Below are 14,719 nucleotides of genomic sequence, written 5' to 3'. Positions count from 1 at the left end.
GGGTGAGTCCAAATCCAATATGAATTATATTCTTATAAGAAGAGACACAAACACAGCCCGGAGGGAAGATGCCAAGTGAAGGTAGAGGTGGAGGTTGAAGTTAGGGTACCAAAAGCTAAGGCCCACCAAGGATTGCTGGCACCCAGGACAGGAAAATTCTACTCTGGAGTCTTGAGAGGGAGTTTGACCTTGCCCACCCCTTGTGTTTGGACTACTGGCTTCTAGAACATTTTTGTTCTGAGCCACCCAGTTTACAGTTCTCTGTTACTGTGGGCCTAAAAAACTAATGGAATTAAACATATTTTCTGATTACTGTGTGAGTGCCAGGTCAGTGGCGCTGAAACTTTTCTGCCATGAAAATCTTTGTTTAGACAGCAGTACAACAATATTAAACAATTCTCTGGTTAAAAGGGTGGCAGGATGGAAACCTCAGGAAACCTCACGAGTCATCTCGGCTATTTTTAGATGTCTCTAGCAAACACAGTCATGATTAATTCCATATGTGAAATCCAGCTTGCTTATTTTTCCTATAAAAACCAAGATACCAGATAAGTATATTGAACAGTATTTGCAATCTCTTCCTTGAAGAAAAGTCTGAGAAACAATGGATATTATATGTTTCATAGACATCAACATTTTATTAGTTTGACCACCTAGAGAGACTTAAGTAATTCTAAAGACATTTTACTCTTATTTGTTTATCCAATTTAAATTGAATCTTTTAAATCATGTGAATTAAAGGTCTTTGGATCCATATATTTGAATTTTAATTCACAAACACCTGTCAATTTTGATATGTACATGATATGTGGATACACACACATATGAACTGACAACACTATATACACATAATACAAAAGCAAAGGCCTTGTAGCTTTTTGTAGGTGAATCTCCATAGCAATGTTATAGATGTTTAAAAACTCCATAGTTGAATAAACATAGAACTGATCAGAAAAACATTAACCTGGGTATTTGGGATCAAGACTGCCACCAGGGCTGTTGACCTTTAAGTTTGTGTATTTAGTGACTGCCTCAGTAAGTTGGGCCAGCTTTCTGAGATTTTCTTCAGGTCCCTGGGTGGTTTTCTTTAGCTTTTCCCAGTTTACTTGGGTGTGGAAATTTTTTGACATTCCCTCAAGGAGGCAAGTGACCATATGTTATAACCTGATAATCCTGGGGTCTTGAGGTTGGTATCTCCAATCAGGTTCAATGGAGGGCACAGCAGTGTCTGCTGTCTGGTAGATTTGGGGGTTTTGGCCCTGTAAAAACTGGCATGATCCTGCCAGATATGGGCATCATTGGTCAGGGTGGAATTTAGTATATAATATCTGTTTGCCCAAGTGAGGTGGTATACCTGAATAAGACAGGTGAATTCCTTCCTGTATTTGGCAGGGTTTTCAGAAAAGGAGCCTAATTTGTCCTCTATTTGGGACATATCTGTCCTGGAGAAGGGGATATGAACTTGGATGGTCCTTTCCGTCCCTGACACTTGCCGGAGAGGAGAGGGAACATTGCTGGGAGTCTTTTGACCATGTCCGGGGAAATGGCAAAGGGAAGAGAGAGTGTGGAGTTAGTGAAGGAGGGTCTGATGTGGCAGCCACAGGACTCTGGGGAGGAGGACCTGATGGGGGAGCTAAGGGCCTTTTGGGGAGGGGGCCCTAAAGGGAGGGGGAGGTCTCAGGAGAGGCTGTGGGGACCCTGGACCTGTAAGGAGGGGGTTTATCAGCTATCTCCAGGGCGGTGAATGAGGAAGGGGATTGTAAATTTGTTGCTAGTACTGCAATGTAGTATAAGGCTGATAGGGAGGGGTTTGATTGGAGGAGGGTAAAGGTCTGGAGGTACGGGAGTTCCAAGTACTTGCCATTTTGGGTTAAATATTTTTCTAAATCTTACAGAACCTCTTTATCTAGAGTTCCATATTTGGGCCACTTATGGTGGCTCTCCAATTTGTACCATGGCCAGATTTGAGTACTGAGCTTAAAGAGGCATTTCATTTAAATTTCTGTATGGGAATAGAGGGCTTTAAAATTGGTGGAGAGACAGCCCAAGGGGGTGTCTCCGGGAATTGATTGGGTAGTTCCCATCTTTGGAGAGGCCCAACAGAAGTGACAAGGAAGAGAAAAGCATCCCCTGCACTCTTTATGCCACATGGTGTGCCAGTCCTGGACCGGGCTTCCCTACGAGGGATGGGAAAACTTTTAAGCCCAGTGGTAAGGAACTGGGTCCTTAGATGCCTAATGGTGGAGTCTCTGTCCAGCAGAAAAGAAATGAGTGAGGGACAGGGTCCCTGGTTAATAAATGGGGTCTTACCTCTCAGAAGGAATGAGAAGGCAGGCAGTGGATGTAGAAGTGAAGTGGCAAGTAGGTAGTGCCCTGACCGTGGTTTCCTGGGTGTGCAGGGGTAGGGAAGATTGGGGAGGGAGTGGAAGAAGGTCTCCTTTAATGCCAACAAAGGGTGTGATATAAGTTCCTTTACCGTTCCACGTGACATAAAGCCCCAAAAGTTCAGTAGGTGGTTGATGTCTGGTACCCCTGAGGGCTGTTGGAGTCAGGTCTCAGACTCAAAGCCTTCGTGCAATGCTAGGGAGTCTCCCCAGCCAGAGGCCTTCGGCTGCGTTTGAGCCTTCCTCCTGTCCCAGGCACCAAGCTTCTCCCACAGAGCAGTTGACATCTGGTACCCCGAGGGCTGTCAGAGTTAGGTTTCAGACCCAAGACCTTCGCACAGCACCAGAGAGCTGCCTTGGCCGGCTGGACTCGGTTGTCTTGGGCCCTCTCTCTATCTCTTGCACTGAATGTCTCCTGCATTAAGTGGACAGCAAAGGGCACAAGAGGCCTACGTCCAGCAGGGTAGGGAAACCCAGTCAGTTTGGAGATACAGCCGTAGCCCCTGTGAGCGGTCCTGCCAGCTTTCAGAGAGCCTTGGAGGTGCTTGCAGATCACAGTCAGTCTCCAGGCAGGCCTCATCAGCTGTGTAACTGATTTGGGGGAAAGGAAGGGGTTGCAGGGGAGTGGGGAATGTTGCCTTGCTCTCACTTCCGGATTAGGGAACCAAATTGTTAGTACAAAGACTGGGCAGGACAAAAACCTCACACGTCAAATCAGCAGTTTATTCAGGAAGTTGAAATGGTGCTTGTGGACCCAATTTCCTGGTGGGAAATGAGCCGCTGAACAAAGAAAGGGACTGGGTTTATATAGGTCACTTTCAGGGGTGGTCTAGTGAACATATCAGTTTCCTTAGGCACTCGGAAATTTGAGCATTTTCGGTCAAGGTCTGTGGGCAGTGTCTGGAGAGGAATTTCTTCGGAGGAGATCAACACCTCCTAGAGAGTGTCTCTTAAAGATGATGGAACACCTCCTCTGCCTGCAGCTGGCATCTGGGAGACATTTGTCTTTGGAGAGGAAGCTGTCAGTGCATGGTCTTTATTTTTACTCCCTTTTTCAAAGGCCTCATTTTCTTGGGGATTTCTCATTCTTCGTGTCTTATTAGGAGGCATTCCAAAACCTTCTAGTTCGCATTACAGAGCACATGAAGACTCAGTAGACTGGCCTAACTTGAAGACATTAGCTAGAAAGTCAGATGAGACAAAACACATAGAGAACCTTCTGTGGAATTCAGAATGGAGAGGTATCTGCAGCTGGAATTTGTCACCATGGCACAATTTTACCCTGCAGTATCTGGGAGAACTTCCCTTATTCCATCTCTCCCATGTTGAGATGCCAGAGTGTGAATGATAGCTAATGTTTATGGGGGGCTTCCTAGGTGCCAGACATGCTGAGTGGGAGATGGGTCAGTAACTGACGTGTGTGTGTGTGTGTGTGTGTTGTACTTTGCTTTAAGAAGCAGATTCCAAACCTTTACAAGGGAAATAGTGTGTCTTAGGGATCCCGCCTAGAAATTTGGACTATATAACTCTTCCTGGGTGTTTTAGATCCCCTGTAAACTGCTATCAGTTGTCACTGGCTTTGAGGCTTGATGGTGGAAAGGACTAATTGGATAAAGTATTATATCTTATTTCACAAAATGTAAAGACCATAAATTTTAAGATACTTTATTACTTTAACACTAAAATAAAAAAGAGGCCAACTGAAGTACATTTCATTGAATATGAGATGTTAAGTGTGAAAATACTGTGGATGAGTATTTGGTATTTCTGTGACCAAGACTGCCACAGCTACAGTTGGAAATGGTCCTAATCCCCTCAAAGAAAAGCAAAGTTGTAGCTTGTTTTGACAGTTCTAGTTTACAAATCTAAAGTTCTTAAAAACCTCAAGCTCTTGATGCTATCTTTATTATGTTTCTTTTGTGTAATCAAAACTGGCCACTCAGTACCTTTTGTTCTTTTCCGTCTTTTTTCCATTGAATACATGTAGCACCTCTTTGACAAGCTGACAGCTTGTAATGAGAGCTGGTATTAAACCTTTGATTGAAAACACATCAGAGTTAAGTCCAGGCTTCAGGTCTACTTACCAGGACACATGCCACAGGCTTTTCTTTGCCCTCCCTCTTTTTCTTCCTCTCCTCTGCCCCTCCCTCTTGCCCTCCCATGCTTTCTTTGTAGAGGTGAAGTTTTCACAGTGAAAAATCTTTGGGGTTTATGAATTCTTCAGAATTTTGTAGAGGGGAACAGATAACTCACCTCATTTGGCAGTCATATAATTTAAATCCTCACTTTTCCTTTCAGAAAGGGGCCTGGTGTCAAACTTGCCGCAGGCCGTACTGCTATGAAGCAGTGTGCCAGACGTGCCCAGCACTGTGAGAAGTCCTCTAGCTGTTCTGTGTCCTTGGATAGGTAAGTAGCAGGAGTAAATGACCACTGTTTTGGGGACACTAGATGGGAATTTTAGAGAAAGTTATAATGCTGTATATACCCAGTTGCTATTTTGAGCCCTCTAAGAATAGGGTTGTGTAGGAAGAATGTACAACACAGAGAGTTTGATGTGAGTCATGAGCCTGTCACCATTATTCTTATTAGACTCATTTTATGAAACTAAGCTTCTAAAAGTGACACAAATTGAATTTTCCTTTTATTAAAATGTTCTCTAAAATTATTCACTTTTCAAGTGATAAAGACATTTGAAAGAGGAGAAAAAAGATTAAAATGCGTTCGCCTAAAATCTTAGAAGCTCTCTCAATTTCTTAGCTACCAGCATTTTGGGACTCCATTTTCTATGACAAGATTCCATACTGTGACCCTCAGCATAAAGATCCATAGAATTAAAAAAAAAAAAGTTATTTGTAATTGATGGTAAGATGTCTGTAGATTTGTACTGTAGTAACATTTATGGAACACCATCTGTATGCTAAACATTGTGTGGAGCTCTGAAAACTTGGTGTTATTGTAGAGAGACATTTTACACTGGAGGAAGTAAGGCCCACATAGTCATGTGTTGCAAAACTGTGATTCAAACATAAGTTTCCTGCTTTCAAATTCTGGGTATTTAATAATACTTCATGACTAGCTCAGCTAACAGTGTCCATATTTGTATATACATATTTTAATGTAGATGTTTTAGTATGGTTTTACAAAGAAAAGCCAAAAAAGATAATTAAGGATGCCAATTTAAGTTTAAAATCCTTTAAACTTAAATAGAATGTGTCCTACAGTAATCTGAGATAACAATAGAGCAAATATTTGTTAGTTTGGTTAATCTGTGTTTAGGTATTTGAGGACCTGCCCTGTCTGGGGTACTGTGCTCAGTTCTGGAGACAGTTAGCCACGCATATTCCTTTGAAGCTGATGGTCTGTGTGGGGGAGATAGATTTTTAAAAAGTAAATTATTATAAATTGGGATACATGCTATCCAAAAAACAAATAGATGCCATAGTGCAGAACAGAGGGGTAGAATGGTAACGAAAGATGTCCTTGAGGGGGTGGCATAGAAAGTAAGAACTGACAGCAGGCTCAGGAGCTTGGAGGAGAGTGCGGTGGAGTGAGAACCCATGGGGACGGAGGTGGGCGCTGCTCCAGGTGCTGCTGAACAGTGGCAGCGAGTGAAGCCAGGCTTCCAGTACAGTGCAGTGTGATGTCATTGGGTTTCTTAGGTTATCCTGTTTACTTGTTTACCTCTCTCCTTTTGAAGGAGGGGATGTGGAGAGACTTGCAGATTTGTGATATATTTTAGGTGTAACTGATACCACTCATTTTTGAGTGATAAGTCAGTGAAAACTGACATTGGATAGGAGCCTGTACCTTGAGCAGATGTATAGGTGGAGGTCCTGCTGACTGATAGGGGCAGGAGTTGGGGTGGGGGCAGAATAGGGTCAGTGATGACAAAAGAGGATGCCAGTGACGGGCCGTGCGTCTACTTTAGGGCGAGGTCAGCAGGCCTTTGTTCTCCTGGAGACCATGGGGTCTCTTGGGGAGAGAGTGAAGAAAGAGAAGCAAATGTGACACAGATGAGCTTGGGAGACTGGGGCACTGAGAAGCACCCGGGATCTGGGGAAGACCTGCGAGGGCCAAGAAATCCAAGAGGGGTGCTGTGTGAACCAGGAGAGGAGACTGCTGCGAAACCAGGAGTATCCTGTCTCTGCTGGGAGAAAAGGAGAGTGGGTGGAGCTGTGGCAACCTTAGCCATTTCAGGTCGGCAGAAGGAAATGGGCGAGACTCTCATTTTTAAAAATGTGTTTTTGCATGTTATATGTCACACTGAAATGTGCAAAAAGAATGTAGGAGGCATGAAGTGGGGGCAGCAGGTGCGACAAGCTGTTCTCTTCTTTCCCAGAAGCTTGGCTGGGTGGGGGGGGGGGGTCTTAGAGATTGTTGTAACTGGAGGGAGAGCTGAGGGAAGAGGATAATGTTATGATGAGATATAGGGCAGAAATGGAAGGCTGAGGTCCTTGAGGATGAGTAGGGACCCAGAGCACAGGTGTTTGATGGGAGGAAGTGAGTGTTCTCATAGGGGTGAAGAGTCGTGGAGATAATAGATGCAGAAGTATTGGAGTGGGTCACAGTATGAAATGGGGACAAAGATACGTTCAAGTTTGAATTCCCTTCATTCTGAAAATGAACATTCACAAGTGAACTCAAAGTTTCTTAGGGAAGCCTGTCGACCTAAAGCAGTTTCCTTGCTTTAAACTTCTTTGTCCTACCTCTCGCCTTCCTCTGTCCTTTTTCTTCCCCACAGTCCCCTCTCTTCTTATCCTCTCCCAATAACTATGTGAAAACTGCAGGTGTGAAATAACTAAAATCCAAAAGAAAATAACACAGTATGGGTGTAAACATTGGCAATTTCATCTTGGAGGAAACCCTAGGATCAATAATTTAGAATACTTTAATTTTTGCCATTTTAACTATAAAGCAAGTTTTCCTCCTCCTGCCAGAATTGCAAAGAAAGGACCCCTTTTTAGAATGTTAGTTTGGTGGTAGGAAGGTAAAATCCTGTCTGATGGTTAAACTTGAATGGAATTTCATTCCAGTTAAATGATTCTTACTACGTATTTTTCTGAAATATCTTTAAGCCCAACTTTAACTTTTGTTAAAGTACCCTGATTTAAAAAAATAGGTATGAATTTTCATGAAATAGTTAAAATATAAAATAAAAAATATATATATATTAGTTATAACCTGAATGGTCACAAAAACATATTTTCTTGTAACTTTGCTGTCTGTAGTATTAGATACCCTTTCTTATTGAAAGTATTCAATTTAATGACTCAAAACATCAGGGATTTAATTTGAGGGGAGGCATTTAACTAATACCTAAGAAAGGCTATTGTTTAGACTCTCAGAAAGTCTGTTAAATATCTCTGAAGTTTTAAGCAGTTAGTAGCACTTGCACATTGACACGCATCAAATATATGTGACATCAGTCATCTTTTCTCTGAGCATCTGCTTTGTTCTTTCTCAGTGTTACCAGAACTTTAGGACTGTGCACATATGAATACCTGATTTTCATCATAAATAACAATTGTTTTTTCTGGGGGCACTTAACCACTGAGCCACATCCCCAACCCTTTTTTGTATTTTTATTTTAAGAAAGGGTCTCATTGAGTTCCTTAATGCCTCGCTAAGTTGCTGAGGCTGTCTTGGAACTCACAATCATCCTGCCTTGGTCTCCAGAGCCATTGGGATTACAGGCATCACATTTTTTTGATGATTTGGATCATAAGTAGAGTATGGGAAAGCCGTTTTAAATTGATCAAAGGTGTTGTCTCCAGTCTCTCCGCAGACCACACCCCAGGCATTCCTGTGATCTTCCACATCTCCATTTTCATTCTCCTTTTTACTGAAGGTTCATAAAGTGGGTGAGGATCATTCCTGCCTCGTTAACACTAGTGATGCTTCTAGGCACTTTCAGAGTCTTGTACTCTTTGTAGAATTTTGTGATTGATGGAATATTGGGAGTACATCCAACATGATTTACTTAGGTATAAAAATGAAAAAGTCACTTCAAAATATCGCAGGACTTGGTGTCTCTTTGAAACCTTAGAGGAAGCCATAAGGGTGTGGGGACATTTACCAAGAGGATGCACCAGAGGGCACAGGATAGTTCCCATTCCACTTAATTCCACTTACCAGTTTTTTTTGAAGGGGAGGAGGAATTCTGTGTTTCTTTTACTAATAGCTAAGAATGTGCCATCTCTCCTTTATTTCCTCTTTTTTTCCTCCCCATAGTAAAGAGATTGAACCCAGGGATGCTGTACCACTAAACTATATCCCCAGCCCTTTTTATCAGAGACAGAGCCTCACTAAATTGCCCAGGCTATTTTCTACCTTGGAATCCTTCTGTCTCAGGCTCCTGAATAACTGGGATTACAGGCATACTCCTCCCAGTCCGGCTTATCTATTATTTTAATTTTATCAAAGAATAATACATGCTTTCATAGAGAGGCAGTGAAGTCATGCCTGTTGATTCTGTTTGTGAACATGATTAAAATGTTGAGGAAGTTTGCTCTTTTAACCTAGGATTTCTTTATTGGTTTATGTAATTAGAATTATCTCTTTTTTGATACCGGGGATTGAACCCAGGGGCACTCAACCACTGAGCCACGTCCCCAACCCCTTTTTGTATTTTATTTAGAGACAGGGTCTCTCTGAGTTACTTAGGGCGTCCCTAAGCTGCAGAGGCTAACTTTCAACTCCTGATCCCCCTGTTTCAGCGTCCTGAGCACCTGGTATTATAGGCGTGTGCCACCACACCCTGTCACTAGAATTCTAATGAAAGTTTCAATCAAAAAAATAATTGAAGATTATTTGTAATTCTGGTATAAGGAGAAAATCTTGTGGGTACATTTACTTCTTTTATAGGAAGAGTCTGTTTATGGTCATCTATTTAGAGATGAACAGCCATTGTTTTCTGGGTGGCTTTTTAGATTAAGCACTGGTGCACTTCTGATTTTTCCCCTCTCAGAATGCCCTCTGAGATCTTGCTGAAGATATTTTCCTACTTGGATGCTGTGAGCCTGCTGTGTGCTGGATGTGTGAGCAGACGCTTCTATCATTTGGCTAATGACAAGTAAGGAGAAAACCAAGTCTGTTACATTTTAATGACAATTTGGTAGAAGTTATGAAAACTATTAAGAGCTTTTGAAATATTTTTAAAAATTTAAGATAATTAATTTCAATGGTATTTTTAGATAGAAATAATGTTTACTGGTTTATGTAGTTATTAATTTCCAGCTCTTTGAATTTATGTGCTTAAAGAAAAAAATATTCTTTGCGTGTACTGAATAAGATTAGGCTCATTATTGCTGTAGTTGCTGAAGGGTGCAGCCTTGTCCCTTGGAGTTCTTAGCTGTGCTCACCTCAGCACTAGACAGACACATACCTGTTCTCAAGTAGCACCACAGGGACTTATTTCCCCATTTTCCCTGGCCATGATGGCATGCTCTCTTCTGACAGGCAGGCAGGAGAGCCTAGAGGAAGAAGCACAAGGGACCAAGTTAGATAGATTTATCTTCTCCCCTCAAACTTGCCAATCAAGTAATTTCACTCTGTAGGGAGAGTGAAGGAGGGGAGGAGAGGCCTAGAGCATCCTTTGGAGCTGTTTCCTTTGGAAGCAGGGCATCACTCTTGCTTGGGCTAATGACAAATAAGGAGAAAACCAAGTCTGTTATGTTTTAATGACAATTTGATAAAGGTGTCCATTAATAAAGAGAAATCCCACCATTGTTTCAACACTCAGCTTTGCCCATGCCACAGAATTTACCTTGTGTTGAGAGATTATGGGACCTCCTGATATCCAGAGAGTACTGAGTGCTTACAACTGAATATCTTGGCCTTTTATGCCCTTCTTTCATTCATATCAAAAGATCATACAGATATTGATTCTATGTAGAATCCATAGATCACGAGGGAAAACATCAAGGGAATGCAGGCTTTATTTATTTTTTGATTTTTTTTCTCTTTCCAATTATTGGTGCATTATAGTTGTACATGATGAGATTTATTGTTTTAAATAGTACATGCCTACAATATAATTTGTCCACTATCACTTCCCAGCAAATGCAGATTTTAATGGTGGTTTTGTTCAATAGAGGAAGAAATGGAGAATGACAGAAGAAGGGGTATAATATAATTTAATCTTGGAGCATGGCAAGCAAGAAATGTTATATGTTACGTTGGTTCTCAAATGCCAGTCCATAGAAGACTGCAGCAGAACAGCTGGAAAAGCTTTAAAATAACTTGGATTCCTACTCTTCGTTTCTGATGATTGTAATTCAGTGCTCTAGAATCTGTATTTTTAACATTTCTTCAGGTCATACCACTGAATAGTCAGATTCTGAAACTTGTTGTTATATGTTTGACACTTAAGAAATTCACAATAAGCCCTCAGACCTCATTAAGGCTACCCTCAACTTTCTCATACTCAGAAGGACATGATACCATTCTCTGGTTGGGAAGCATTGATTTTACTAATCTTTCAATTTAAAAAGATGTTTCCTATATGGGAGAACTATTTCTGTCTGTCTGCTTATCTCTGTCAACACACACACATCAATGAGTGAAACTATGAATCATGTTCTTGATAGTGGTTGTAGACTGAATAGAGAGCGATTTTTTTTCTAAATGACCCAAAAAGAGATGATAGCATTTACTAAAGCAGAATGCAGTGAGACATTTTTCAAGAAAACAGCAATTTAGTGTACAGAACTGTAGTGTGCTAGAGAGTTCTCACTTTATTTAAGGATAGTGATAAAAGGGCCTTAACCTTAACATTTTTATTAAATAATCAAGAACAATCCATTTAATATTCTGATTCCATAATATAAAATGTTTATATGTAGGCATTACTCGTGGTAAACTAAGTGTGCTGGTGCGGGGAGTGCAGCTCTGCACACCCACCATGGGTGTAGTCACTGTGGTGGAGGGTGGGGGACTGCCGCCCTGACCCCTCTCCACAGCAGTGCTTGCTCTTGAGGTTGGTGAGGACTAGGCCGCATACCGTAGCCTTGGCAATGGTTTGGTAGTGCTGATGGGAGAAGTTCCATAAAGGTCTTGCTAAGGCAAAGGAACACTTATGTAGAATGAGATTATGAGTAAATTTGAAGAAAACACAAGGAAGCTTTTATGCGTAGGAAGTTTTAAAAAGTGTGTGTTCAAGAGATTTTGGTAAAATAGTTTCCATTTACCTAGAAATATTTAATTAATCATTACTTTGCATCTGTTGGCTCACATATGAAAGTTCAGAAATTTCTGAACTGAAAACGTAAATGCTTTTGTGCCACATCTTTGCACGAAATGATTTTACCAGAAAGGGACGTCACTAGATTTGTGATTGTGTGTGAGTTTGAGTTTGTTGGGAAGTCCACGCAAACGTCCGAGTCTGGAGACGCGCCCTGAAGTCCGTGTGTGAAAAGTGATCGTTCCTGTTGTAGTGAAGGAGGTAGCTGTTGTTCTCCAGGGTGCCTGTGGTGTCTCCAGGGTACCTCCTGCAGCTCAGGAGCCTCCGCTTCTGTGCGACAGTCACTTTTTCCCAGTGGCTTCTTGGCCATTGATCATTTTATACCATACTTCTCTAAATAGAAATGTGGGAATGTACATTAGCAAATAATTAAATTTTATTTATGGAAAGCTCATCTTTCATATTAGAAAACTGATTTTATCCCCTGCCTTAGTTCCCCTAGTTGTTAATTCTAGGTTGGAGAGTGTTAGCTGAAAGACAGGAGATCTATTGTCCAGCCTTAAGCCCACTGCTGACTAACTACCACTGCATGTGGGGTTTCTCACTGGCCTCTTAGTAACAGTGAGTGGAAGGAACACAGACTTTGTATCTGAAGGGAATTTTATTCCAACAGTGTGGATTATTGGCTTTTTGAGTTTAGCTTATTTGGTTACTTTGACCCCATTTCTGTTATTGGAAAGGCAGTGAAGCATATTGGATATGAGTAAGAGCTCCAGTCCAGCCTGCATGGGTTCAAATCCCAGTTCCATCACGTTCTGGAGTGCAGCAGCCTGAGCCAGGGCACTTTGTGTCAGGGCCTCAGCTATACTGTCTGTATAGTGGGGAACTGCCTCACGGGTTTGTTGTGAGGACTGATTGAGTTCATTTGTGTAAAGTGCTTAGGGAATGCTTGATGCAGATATGCACTCCAGAAACTTAATGCTCTTAATAACCTTCACATTTTTTTCAAATATATATATATATATAGTTGTATTTATATATATATATAGTTTAGTTGTATTTATATATATATATATATAGTTTAGTTGTAGGTTAACACAATACCTTTATTTTATTTTTATGTGGTGCTGAGAATTGAACCCAGTGCCTCACATGTGCCAGGCAAGTGCTCTACCACTGAGCCACAAGCCCATTCCAACCTTCACATTTTTATCTTTGGGAAACAGTGCATATTACTGTTGAAAAACTAAAAAATAGGAAGCAAAAGAAATGCATAATTCAGTTCTTCCCTGTTGATATTTCTTTGTGTGTATGTGTGTATCCTTTTTGATCTTTTTACCATGCACACATAAAAAAAATAAGACTCATATAATAAAGACTTCTTATTTTTCTAGAATGGACCTCCTATTCAATCAACAAAACAGTGGTTTGGATCATTCTAAATAACAAGAGATTGCTTGCTTTATACTTTATCCTCAGAAACAGACTTTTCTGTCTTTTATATGTTTTAAGGGTTAGCAAATCTAAGGTACTGCATTTCAAACTGTAGTTCACTTTAATATGTGAACACTGTAAATAAATGTTCAGCTTGACTTATTCATGGAATTGAACTATTAAACATCTCTAATATGTTACTATTATAGGTATGTGGCAATGTCTCTTAGTTAATATATTCTCTTTTTCCCCCAGTTTTATTTGGATCAGAATCTACTCAACTGTGTTTTCACCTAAAAAATCCAATTGGAAAGTTAACTCAGTGGAAGAGACAGCTGTGTCTGTGAGTGTACTGTCAGTTGAGGATAAAGAAGCTGGCTATTGGAAGAAAGAATATATTGCAAAACAGATCACATCTGTGAAGGCAGCACTGGCCCAGGTTCTCCAGCCTGTCAGCCCCTACACAGGCCTTCCTGTGAAAACCAAAGAGGCCCTTAGGTATGCAATGTGCTCTTGAGCAAGGACCTCTATGGTCCCTGGACAGGAGGACTGTGACAACTTTCAGTTTATAACCAGAGAAAAATGATGACCTCAGTTCAGCGTGTCCTGTGCATAGGGAAGATGTGCAATTTAGATTGTTGAAAACAGTCTCTGATAATTTTTTGTTTTTGTTCATCTATATAATATGTGATATATTCCTATTCCATATGTATGACCTAAAGTTTTTTGGTTTTTATGAAAAGCAGAATTAATCTAATGATCCGCTTTAGTAAAGCAAAGGTGTTCAAGGTGTCCTTCCTTCTGGGCAGAATCTTTGTCATACTTATGTCTCTCTTGTCATTTGCTGGAGGATCATAGATGTTCAGTCAGTGTTAAGAGAGGAAAAGTCTAAAGAAGGAACCGCTGGTGAAATGAAAATTATGTTGCGCAAATGTCGACTTTTGCTTTTAAGGAAATACATGCTTCCAAGACAATGTATGAAATTGCTTTTAGCATTTATTTTCTACAGTGAGGTAAACATTTTTAGCTTTCTTTTCTTTCTGCAGGATATCAGGCTTAGGTTGGGCAATTGTATTGAAAGAAAAAAGTGGAAAAGAATATATCATGCAGCATGTTGATCTTTCCTTAAATGATACATCAGTTACTGTTGTGTGGTATGGCAAAAACTGGCCATGTTTAGCAACATTATCAACCTTGGATTTGTGTGGTGTGACACCAGTTTTTATGGACCGGCATAAACCCCCTCCCAAAAATGGGTAAGTATTAATTTAACAGAACTTTCAGGTGACAGCATCTTGTACATTAATATTAGTTGACATTACTTTGGTAATTCAAAAATATTGCCAATGTATTTTAATTTGATTGCACCCTAGACTTTTCTGCCATTTTCTATCACCATGAAATAGGAAAAAAATGTGTTTGTCATACTTAAAGTTAATGAAGTCTGAATTTAAGTTCCTCATGTCTTGGTTATCTGTAACAATGTGAAATGATGTTCTAGTTTGCAAAGTTTCCTGGATAATTGATGGCTAACCCTTTGAAGTTTTTAACAGAAAGATAAATAAAACTATTATATTTTTCTTCTTTAATAAATGTTTACACCAATCATAGCTGAAGTATGAAGTCATGCATCTAATTCTTTGTTATTTTGTGTGTGTTTCTTTTGCACTTACTAGCTATGTGGCTTTGTGTGCATGACTTTTTGCATGCCTCTACTGTC

At 40.5% G+C, this 14,719-nt stretch overlaps 1 protein-coding gene across 2 annotated transcripts in view; it reads left to right on the top strand.

Annotated features, from left to right (window-relative positions):
- Window positions 1-14,719, top strand: part of FBXO15 (F-box protein 15) — a 70,255-nt gene that overhangs the window by 4,814 nt on the left and 50,722 nt on the right. For both annotated transcript variants that reach the window (XM_079109142.1, XM_079109143.1), the window contains exons 2-5: window positions 4,683-4,790; window positions 9,352-9,456; window positions 13,255-13,497; window positions 14,046-14,255. In XM_079109142.1, the coding sequence (XP_078965268.1) occupies window positions 4,683-4,790; window positions 9,352-9,456; window positions 13,255-13,497; window positions 14,046-14,255 (666 nt within the window). The remainder of the gene's footprint in view (window positions 1-4,682; window positions 4,791-9,351; window positions 9,457-13,254; window positions 13,498-14,045; window positions 14,256-14,719) is intronic.

This window comes from Sciurus vulgaris (genome assembly GCF_902686455.1).
Source record: "Sciurus vulgaris genome assembly, chromosome: 13".
Lineage (NCBI taxonomy): Eukaryota > Metazoa > Chordata > Mammalia > Rodentia > Sciuridae > Sciurus > Sciurus vulgaris.
The sequence above is the reverse complement of the archived record's forward strand: the minus strand, read 5'-3'. Positions and strand labels throughout refer to the sequence as shown.